The sequence below is a fragment of the Stenella coeruleoalba genome, assembly GCF_951394435.1.
Source record: "Stenella coeruleoalba genome assembly, chromosome: 19".
NCBI lineage: Eukaryota > Metazoa > Chordata > Mammalia > Artiodactyla > Delphinidae > Stenella > Stenella coeruleoalba.
Window position 1 is genome coordinate 34,803,955 of NC_137165.1, and position 11,450 is coordinate 34,815,404.

An 11,450-nucleotide genomic window follows, 5' to 3' on the forward strand; every position below is an offset into this window, starting at 1 on the left:
AGGGACAAAATACTGGACAACAAATTGCAACATGTGCTCTGAGATTAGATCTCAGATATGGACCAAAAAAAAAAAAAAGGCTATAAAGGACATTATTGGGACAACTGGTAAAATTTTAATATGAATTATGGATTATACAGCAGTATTGTATCAATGTTATAGCTTCTGATTTTTCTTTTTCTTTTTTTTTTTTTTGCGGTACGCAGGCCTCTCACTGTTGCGGCCTCTCCCGTTGCGGAGCACAGGCTCCAGACGCGCAGGCCCAGCCGCTCCGCGGCATATGGGATCCTCCCGGACCGGGGCACGAACCCATATCCTCTGCATTGGCAGGCGGACTCTCAACCACTGTGCCACCAGGGAAGCCCCTAGCTTCTGATTTTAATAAATGTATTTAAAAGAAAGTCTGTGTTCTTAGAAACACACACTGAATATTTATGGATAGAGGATCGTGATGTCTACAGATTAGCTCACACAGTTCAAAGAAAACACATATGTGTGCAGAGAGAGTGAGCGAGGGAGCTTGTGCATGTGAAAATTTTAAAGCAAGTCGAAGAAGTTAACAGTAGGTGAACTGGAGAAAAGGGCATCAGAAGTTCCTTGTACCATTCTTGTAACTTTCCTGTAAAATTATATCAGATGGAAAGTTAAAAAAATAAGTACAACTAAAAAAAAAAAAATGTATCCTGGCTCCCCAGTGCATATAATCAGTAATCAAAGCTAATATTTACAGGGCACTGGGCACTGTTCTAAGTGCTTTACATCTATTAACCCATTTAATTCTACGACAACCTTATGAGGTTGGTATTCCTATTCTCCTCCTCTTACAGGTGAGGAAACTGAGGCATTGAGAATTTATGTAACTTACCAAGGTCACAAAGCTAGAAAGGGGCAGAGGCAGGACCCGGATGCAGCAGCTTGGCTCCCACAGCTTTTGAACACTGTGTTGTGTGTGTTTCTGGCTTATGTGTACAAGCGCTTCGGTACTGGTATCCCTTTAACTTCAGAAAAGGCTAAATGAGGATGGCAGACTCCTGCCTGATAAAGCTGAGGTTCCACCTCAGTCCCACCCCACGACTAGACCGAGACGGCATCTCCAATAATTCCCATTCTGTATGCACGTCTCTAGGGTAGCGCCTCCTGTTACAGGCATACCTAGAGAATACTTTATTGCTAAAAAATGACAAAACAAGTATAAAAACATCAAAACATAACATCAAAGATCACTGATCACAGATCACCATAAGAAATAGAATAATAATGAAAAAGTTTGAAAGCACAGTAAAGCGAGTTATACCTGTACTGTATTTGTTATGGGGAAATCAAACAATGCTATCAAGCAGGACTGCACACTATAGAGAAATCGTTTGTGAAAGGAAGAGTCAATCGATGCAGCAAACCTCACTGGTGTCTTATTTTAAGAAATTGCCACGTCCGTCCCCCCCACCCTTCAGAGACCACCGCCCTGATCAGTCAGCAGCCACTAACGTCGAGGCAGGACCCTCCACCAGCAAAAAGATTATGATTCGCAGAAGGCTCAGATAATGGTGAGCATTTTTTAGTGCTGAAGTATTTTAAATTAGAGTATGTACATTGTTTTTCAGATATAATGCTCTTGCACACTTGTAGTGTAAACATAACTTTTCTATGCACTGGGAAACAAAAAAAAGGTCACGTGACTCGCTTTATCGCGCTATTCACTTTACTGTGGTGGTCTGGAAGTGAACTCGCGGTATCTCTGAGGCACTGAGAGATCATCAGGTAAAATCACAGCCCTGCTGGGGGGCGGGGGGTGGCAGGACCGTGAATATGGCTGAACAGGGACTTCCAGACCCTCACAACGTTCTCCCTCAGGGTCAACAACATATATACATAGATGCGCTCCGTATACAACACACGCCATTTACTGAGCATTTCCTATGCGCCAGGCACTGCACTCCATGATTTTAGGATCACACAGCTCGTAAGTCACCACGCGCAGTTCAGACCCAGGTCTGGTCAGCTGCTAACACTGCTGCCAAGTGGAACACCTCAGAGTTACTGAACGCTTTCCAAGTTGCTTCAGATACATCATCTCTAATCTTTATAATAACCCAACCTTACAGACAGGGTCTCTGCTTCACAAATGAGAAAACCAAGGCTCTGAAACGTAAAAGTAACTTACCCAATGACACCCAGCTCTTAAGTAGAAAAGTCAGGATTTACCCTTGGGTCTGGCTGTCCCTGAAGCCTGTGTTCTTCTACATTAAATGGTACTGAAAGTGGCCAAGCAGGAGACCTGGCAGTGGCCACAGAAGGGCAATTAGCTGGAGAGTTTGGTTCATTGTGTTAGGAGGAGTTAAGAGCACAGCTCAGCACTGGGTGCAGAGCAGGGGGACTTCTGCCCTTAGGAACAGAGCACTGGGGGAATAAGACCGTGGCTTTACCCAGTTGGAGGGACAGAGGAGGCTAATTCCCCTAACAAAATTCTCATCCACCCAATCAAGCTATCCTAGAGCTCTGAAAGAATACCAAAATAAACACCTACAATACTCTGGCCCTCCTGAGTGAGACTAGGAAGATCCCAGAACATTCCCCCAAAGCCGGTGTTGTCTGATTCCTTCGGTGATGCCTCTGATTGCCGTTCAAGACCTACCTCAAAAAAGCATCAAAGCAAGGAAAAGACAGAAGTAGAGAATGTATGTAATTTTAAATGCCCATGAGAAAGAGAAAGATTTGTGTGCTCTGTTTTAAGGGGGAAAAAAAGGTTTTCTACATTTTATTTTCTAAAAATCAGAGGCTGCTCTTAAGCTAGTTTTACACCCTTCTGTAGCACAGCGAGGGCCCCTCTCCTTGTACAGCAAAGCAGCCAGCCCCAGTAATGATTTAGGGGAGATTAACACGTATGTCAATGTCTATTTTCTGCTTAATTTAAAAGCAGCGTCTATAAAGATTTTTGACTTCTGAACCCTGCTCTCCTGAAAGAAAGAAGGTAAGAATGAGGAGGGGGATAAAGAGTGATTATCCCATCATTGATCATTTGTCAGGAGCATTTCTTATTCACTGGACTATTGTAAAAAGCTAAGCTCTCGATCAATCCTATAAGCTCCCTGTACAATTAAATATCTTGGAATGGTTTTCTTTCTTTTCTAGCCAGATTGCAGGGCCTCAGGGTTTTTAGGAAAGCAAGCCAGCGTGTGTGCATGTGTGAGTGTGTTTAAGAATATGCTACAGAGAGGAAAGTCATTCTTTCTAGAATCCTACTTTAGGAAAAGGCTGAAATGGGAAAAGGGAAAAGAGAGGTCGGTCACTCCCATGCCTTCTTTCCCAAAATAAAGAGTCCCCGTGAGATCCTAAAAATCCAGCCTTACAATTAAGAATGTTTAGGGGCTTAGACGCAAGAAGAGGTATTACTGGTGACCAAATGAAAGCTAACATTATTGAGATGTTACCATACACTCGTACTGTTTAAGTACTTTTCATCTCATTTCATCTTCACGACAACCCTAAAAGATTGCTGTGATCTTATCGTTGGGGAAACTGAGGCACGCAAAAAAGTGAAGTAACTTGTCCGAGGCCACAAAGCCAGGAAATGATGGAGCTGGGATTTGGGCTTAGGCAGTCTGGCTTCAGAGTCCATGCTTTTTAAATGAAACAAGTTAAACTGACCTGCACGTGTCCACAGGACAGCAGCCTGTCAGGTGTTCCAGGGGCCAGGACATAATGAAAAGCCACATCTCTCCTCCATGGGGTCAAAGCTGAAGAGAAGCTTCTGAGGAGCCCGCTGATTTCTGCGGCAGGAGGTGCTTTGACCCAGCCTTGACCCTGGGGGAGGGCGGGAGGTGGCCAGCCTTACCGTACGGATGAGCAGACCACGGAGTATGATCTGGGGGGAGGGTGAGACCTTCAGAGCTCAGAATAAAAATCAGAGTGGTGGCTAAAAATTCTCTGCCAAAGGCACGAGGTGACCTTGCAGAAAGGTCCTTTTCTGAGGTCCTTTCCTTTTCTGAGGTCCTTTCCTTTTCTGAGCTGTTTCTCATTTATGTAACAACCATCCTAATCTGGCAAACAGGAAAAAGGATGTGATATTAAAGTGTGTGTTCTTTTGATTCTTAACTTTTTTTTTTAGTTCTATCAAGAAGCCTATGTAAATATAAACCCAATTTTAACTTTCATGTGCCCTTCCTCCTCCTCTGAAGAAGAAGGCAATTTGCTGTGATTGGTTAAATACTTATGATGCTAAAGAAAAGAACTAGATCACCCTCCCCACTAAGCTCCTGAATATCTCAGATATGAGAACACATACCCATTCCTCAACCTTAAGATTGAAAAATCAGCATAAAAAAGACTGGAATCTTATTAAGATTCAGAAGTACAAACATAAGTAGCTGTTTAAAAGATCTATGTAAACACATTTTCTATGTTGAAAGAAATTTCTCTAAAATACAGTAAGATAGGGTGGGAAAAAAAAAAAACCTGCAAAACTATTTCCGTATCCATAACAGGTGTGCCTTTCTTTACACAAAAGCATTCTTGAAAAACTGCAGAAATCAGATCCTGTTTTAAAACGCCTTAAGGGAGCTATTTAGAAGGAACCCTGCAGTGAATCCTTTGGTAAAGCAAATAATCCTTTTGTAATGGGAATAATTCCTCCCAGTGTATCTAGTTTTTTTTTAAATCCCATTTTCATATATCTGCTTTTCTTCAAAGGGGGCCATAACTATCTAAATACAACTGTATATGCATATTGATTTTAACAGCAATCCTCTCAAGGGATGTTTAACCCTGAGGTTCCTTGCGATGGCGTTAGTGTTCTACTGTTCATATTTTTAAAAATCATTATAGTAAAGCCAGAGATTTCCAAATGGGAATTAAAAAAATATATTAAATACATTACTCCCCCTGCAGCCTTGTCCCCTGTGCCCCCATGCAAACACCCCACACAAAAGCACAGAATTCTCTGAATTCTAGTGGCAATTAAGCCTGGCAGTCTGTACTATTTTCTTTCTCTAAGTTGCTCTTCCTCAGTCTGGCAGGAGGGAGGACAAGGATCTGGGTCATCTGGGACCAAGTGGCGAAGAGGGTCCCTCTGACAAGTTCTCATGACAGCCTCACGCAGGCAGAAGCTTAGGTTTTACAGTCTAACAGAATGCCTGCCAGGTCCCTCCAGCCTGAGGGAATTGTGACTCACTCCTTCCTGGGAAGAGGCAAGCCCAGATGCTTCTATAAATACAATCAGATCACACCAAAAGGACGACCCCCTTCTCCTTCCCAGAAAATGTTGTCACTACTGCACTAAATTGCATCAAGCCAAAGAGCTTCTGAATCGGTGTGACAGGTGGGTTTTAAGCTGCTGCTAACTTAAGGGAGGATCCCATCATCTCTACCTTCATGATAGAAAGTCTTACGTTGTTCCTCAGCAGCCTACCTACTAAGGAGCCCAGTGTTTGGGGACCTCGGTGCCAGGGAGGACACTCTGTGTACAACAGGGGAGAGGGCCAGAGGCCACTCCCCAGGCTGAGTATTAGGACTTCTTTCTTTCCCATGATCAACTTTCCAGGTAAGGACACTGCTTTGTGCCTCAAACAAGCAACCTGAGCTCTTTTCAGCTTACAGCATCTTGAAGAGGGCACAAGAGATAGAAAAGCACACACAGCGCAGAAACTTCGATCACCTCTGCCAGAAAAGCAGCTTAACCCTTGAGTCCCCTTAACTCAAGGAAGTATCCATTTCCTGTCATCCCGCCGGCTAAAGAGAAGGCTTGGGAGTGAGGCATTCCTGAGGATTTTCAGACACATGTATCCTCACTTGCAGCCAAAATACTCCATCTACCTACGCCCAGGGTGCCTCAGGCCGGGAGGCGTGTGGGGTGTGGGCTAGGGCCTTACGGCCAAGCAGGGGCCAGCAGTGGTGCTCGCTGCTGCCCGTGTCAGACCGCCACTCCCAGAACGCGCTCCGTCCACGTGGGCACGGCCAGTGCGCTGCATGGCAGGCTGCCCGGCTGTCTGGGAACAGGGCCACGACCAAGACGTGTGTCTGGAGCAGAATAAAGTTCCACCAAGCGGCTCCTTGGCCCAGGTGCTCTTTGTACCGAGGAGAGGGACGGCGGGGAGCTTACAGTGGCTTCACGCTTGGGCCAGAGGGTTCTCTCTCTACCTAAATTGATTTGTCACTTCCCTCGGAACACAAGAGGAGGATGAGGATCCAGAAGAGGATCTCACATCACAGCATCATGAGGCCAGGCTGGGAAGGCTGTCCTGCTGTAAGGCCGCTCTCCCTGTCCTGGAGGTAAAAGGATATCAGAGAGAGACAGGGAAGCCTTGGAAGGCTGCGCTCTGTTTCCAAAGAAGGAATTTAATTTCCTTAAGGCAACCAGAATGGTAGGACATTTTCCTCTCTGCACTGACTCTCCCAAGCCCGGGTTCCGAGAACCCAGGGTCAGAACTGGTCCAGCAATGCAAGACTCTGGTATTTGGTCTGATATCACATTCCTTGCTGGGGTAATTCTTCCCTTTACCTTTATGAGGGACCAATCTATGTACTATTTTCATACTCTCTGTTATAATCACAGAACTGTAAACTAGTAATTCACCACCTCTACCCAAACTAACTATATAAAATGACTAAAGGCCATTTAAAAAAAATAAGAATCCTGAAAGAGATGACGCTAGCTGTTCAGAAGTTAAATATTATTCATTATCCTTAGAGAGTATTTTGAGCACAGTCGATCACCATGCACTGGTTTGTCTAAGTGACCTGATGGCATGCTCCCCCGTGCAGAGGCCCATTTGGGAAGAGACTGGGAACACAGGACAACATCTACTCCTCAGACGTCCTCCTATGTCAGATTCCTCTCCGTGGAGTTGGCTTCAGATCACAAAGGGAAAGCACTCTTGTTTAAAGAACTTGTTTAGGGACTTCCCTGGTGGTGCAGTGGTTCAGAATCCGCCTGCCAATGCAGGGGACACGAGTTCGAGCCCTGGCCCGGAAAGATCCCACAGGCCGCGGAGCAACTAAGCCCGTGTGCCACAACTACTGAGCCTGAGTTCGAGAGCCTGCAAGCCACAACTACTGAAGCCCACACGCCTAGAGCCCGTGCTCCGCAACAAGAGAAGCCACCGCAACGAGAAGCCCACACACCACAAGGAACAGTAGCCCTCACTCACTGCAACTAGAGAAAGCCTGCGCACAGCAACGAAGACCCAACGCAGCCAAAAATAAATAAATAAATTTATAAATAAATAAATTGATAAAAAAAGAGCTCCTGTTTACTTTTGATCAGGCTTAGTATTCAGCTGAGGTAAGTATCTGAGGAAATCCTGAGAAAAGTAGCACACAGGGAACCAGGATTCCCTTCTGGGCACTAGCGTACATTTACTTTGTACCTTGGATGACTTATTTAACTCTTCCTTCTGCCTCGATCTCCCAATCTGGAAACTGAGGTCATTTTTACCCACTTTGTGAAAAAGCATTTTGGCAGTCTGCTTCTAGGCACTGAGAAAGGAGCCGAAAGCCAATGTGAACCCAAAAGGAGCCAGGTTCACAAATGTTTCTTCTGTTACATCCCCACTGATCTCTTCTGTCACGAACACACCTGGACGTCTATGGTCTCCCTGACTGACTGAGAATACCTGAGACAAGACTGCTTCTTCTTCTTAGGATGGAAAGGAAACGATGCCAATCACCATGTTTGAACAATGCTTCGCAGATTCAAAGACAGCGCACATTCATCTGATCCCCACGCTGGCTAGGGGGGAGCATCACTCCCCCACTCTCTAGATGAAGAAGCTGATGTTTGGAGAAGTTAAACAACTTACCTGCAAGCAACATACCCAAGACCTGTACGTAGTTATTTTTACTCCAGCTCCACTGCTCATGCCCCAAGCTGCCCTGGGCCAGTGCCTGCTTCACATTTAGCCGACTAAGGATTCTTCCTCTAGAGCCATTTTGGTCAAGGTTAAATAAATATGGTTTTCTTCAATGTGGATAGGAAATTGATTATAAGATGATTTGTAACAAATGATTAAACGGCCATCCCTTGGGAATCTCCTCCTTCTCCCCTTTCCGTGTTTCAAAAGTTAAAGGATGCTGGGTGAATGGGGGAGCGATATCACTTTCCTTCAAGAGAAAGAAGCTTCAGCCCCACATCCCTCACCATCCAGTCATTCGACAAACAGATGTTAGAGAGGATCCCTCTTCCTACCAGCCAGTTACTCTGAAGGGATGATGACAGCCACTGGGGGGTTAAAAAGAGGCAGTGAACCCCCAGGTAATGAGCAGGAATTCAGCAGGCAGTGTAAGATAAATGGAGCTCTCTCTCTGCTGGAGTCAGCATGAACTGCGGCCCTGCGGCTTGTTTGTGGCAAATGGAGTGCGCGAAATATCAAAGGGCAGTGATCCAGAAGGAGACCGACTTTGACAAATTTTAAATTGGCCAGAAAGAAAATCAGGAAAAAAGAAAAAAGAAAGAAGAAGAGGAAAAAAAGAAAATTATGCAATTCGCTGTGTTCTGAAATTGTGGCGTTGCTGCGTTCGTGCAGAACTAGTGGTAAAAACGGCGATGGCGGCGATCGCTGGATGCTGGGAGCGATTATGAGGCATCTAAGTGAGATGCTCATCAGTGGCTGAAGCTTTTAGAGCTCTCTCTGTGTACAGTTGTGAGTAACTTGCTCTTGAGCTGCAGTTACTTTAATTAAAGTGTATGGGGTTGGTCAGAAGTAATTATCCTGTTTGGAGAAGAAAGAGGAAGAAAAACCACCTCAACAATTCTGGGTGGCAATAGATTTTAGAAACAACTTTGCCAATTTCTTGTTGTATGTGTGCATTTCCTATAAAAGGATCAGGCTGCGGTCGGTTAGAGTTATTGGTGGTTGTTTCCTAACGGCAAACAATGGGACACAAACAGGGTTTATGGTAACCCGAGTCGCTGTGTATGGCAAGCAACATTGCGCACGGCTCAGGCCTCTGATGCCAGGACGTGCGGTCTCTAGGGTGAGGGCAGGCAAACTCTCAGAAGTTTCTGTGTCTCTGGATGGTGAGGATGTAAAGAGTTCACAAATGGTACTTTATTAATTAACTTACTACTTGGAACAGAAATGAGCTAGCATCTCTTTTTTATGTCTTCCATTCACTGAGTTTCACTACCTTTTAAAGACAATCTCCCTGTTGTCTTTAAAAAACAAAAACAAAACAAACCAACAAACAAAAGACCCTTAAGCCATTATCTTTACTAACAGAGCAGAGGGCTCAATGGGAGACCTGGGCAGAAAATCAGTGTTTTAAGAGACTCTGAAACTCATTCAGACTCTGGACTTGACACAGGGCCCCCACAGTTTAGTCCAATGTTCAAATTGCAAGCGCCTTCCAAAAGCTCCAGAAACAAATGAGCGACACAGTAACGGCTGGAAGCATGGAGTGCAAATGCTCCCAGGGAGTCTGCGGCTCGGCCTCTATTCTAAGTGCACAGTGTACAATTTTTACTTCCATTTCTCCAGCTCAGGATGGCCCCAGGATGCCGCCTGGGTAGGTCTCCGGCTTTTCCATCCTGTGACACTGACTCTTCAGAAACAAGGCAGGCTCGTCCAGAGAGACAAGCAGAAACAGGATACTTAAGCCTAGCATGTTCTCTGCCTGATCAGCCTGCCCCCAACAGCAACTTCCAGCTAATCATTCTTTACAAGGACATCCACAAGCCTAGAAAGATGGACTGTTTGAACTGTAAGGAAATATCAGAAGAAAAAAATCGGGTGACTTTTGCTTTTTTAAGGGCCCACTTTCCCTCCTATTACACACCCTATTTCATTCTACCAGGGTTCTTACCATAGAGAGGACAGTAAATAAAGATGATCATGAATTTGATCAAATGCTTCAGTGCCTCCTCCCCTGGCCTATGAATGCACTCATTACAAATCAGCTGAACGGCTCATTGATTTGCCAGGAGGACAAGCAGACATACCCAATCGCTCAGCCAAGTGGATGTAGACGGGGTCCACCCGACGCATGGTTTTCACCAGATCCTTTCTGCGGAATTTGATTTCTACTGTCCCTTCTGGCTCCAGAACTGATCCCCTGGATCACAGAGAAAGGAAAGGAAACAAAACAAAACAGAAACAGAGGCACTTTAAAGGAAGGAGACAACAGAATGAGGCCAGTTACAATCTGTGGACCAGGAAATAGCTTCATTATGGTTTCACCCACCCACAGTTCACAGAGGGAACCCCCAGGGAGAGAAGCAGGCACCAGAGAAGAGTCTAAGTGGGGTACGAGAAAGGCCTGGCAAAAAGCAATTAAAATACTTCTTATTATGACATCGGTCTACTTCCATCTCAAAGGGAGAAGAATACAGATTCCACCACCTACAGCTGATAAGGGTAACAGGAATCATGTTTTTCAGAAAAAAAAAAAAAAGCTGATGTAGCCGCAGTGGCAGAGGAACAGTCTCCATCACTCAGGCCACGCAATGAGGGAGTGGCGGGGTGCTGACTGGTCCTACACACGGACGGCACCCTGCTGCTATGGAAATGACATAGGTTTCAGGGTCACTTCTAGTGCATACTAATGATGTTCTATTACCAGGAACTTTACCCTACACACCTTTTTTTTTTTTAAAGACTTTCTACATAAAAAAAAAAAATTACAGCTAATGCTTACTCTGTGCATGGCACTGTTCTAAGGTCAATGTAAAAATCTTTATGACAATCCCATGCCCAGTCTATATCCACTATGAAGTAAGGTACCATGATCCCCATTTCACAGAGGAGGAAACTAAGGTACGGGATGTTAGGAGACTTGTCCAAGGCTAACAAGTGACGGAGCTGGATTTAAAACCATACGGTCTTGTTCTAAAGTCTGCAGAGGACCTGTCTCCCATCTGATATCAGATCAGGAGTTAAGTTAGCACTTAAAAGTAAGCCCCTAAGTATAGAACGCTAGCCTAGTGATTTGACAATAAAACCACTGGACTCTCTCAAGCAGTTTTTGAAATAAGAGGCTGAAATTTTGGGGAAAAGAGAGACATAGGCGCTCTAATAAAATGATTGGATGTAGGAACTGGCATGGAAAATGTCAAGGAGATATGATGTGAGATTTACAAAAGGGTTGAAAGCAGATTATGAAAGGAAGCTGGACTTAAGTGTTGCAGGTGCCAATGCCTAACAGAAGCTTGGGATTTTCCCTTGCAGTTCTCTTTGTGCTGCAAACACTGTGTTCTCCAGGCCTCCCCGAATGCCAGAGTGAGGCACTGCGCTGTGTGGGAGAAGCTCTGGTTGGAACCACAGAATGCAGGTGCCGTGGTGCACCTCGATGGCCACCCAGGTCGTTCCACAGACAAGGAGAAGCAACCCAGGGAGAGCGAGGACCGCTCCAAGTTCCTCACTAGTCAGCGGCAGGGCCTGGGGAAGCCCCCAGAACTCCAGACTAACAACTCGGTCCTTCCTCTCCACCTTGCTTTAAGCTCCCTCTGCCACATACCTAAG

General features: G+C 45.2%; 1 protein-coding gene across 1 annotated transcript in view; it reads right to left on the reverse strand.

Annotated features, from left to right (window-relative positions):
• The window catches only part of ACACA (acetyl-CoA carboxylase alpha), a 272,579-nt gene that overhangs the window by 16,027 nt on the left and 245,102 nt on the right, over nucleotides 1-11,450 (reverse strand). The window contains 1 exon segment of the mRNA XM_079904143.1: nucleotides 9,932-10,044. Within this exon segment, the coding sequence (XP_079760269.1) occupies nucleotides 9,932-10,044 (113 nt within the window).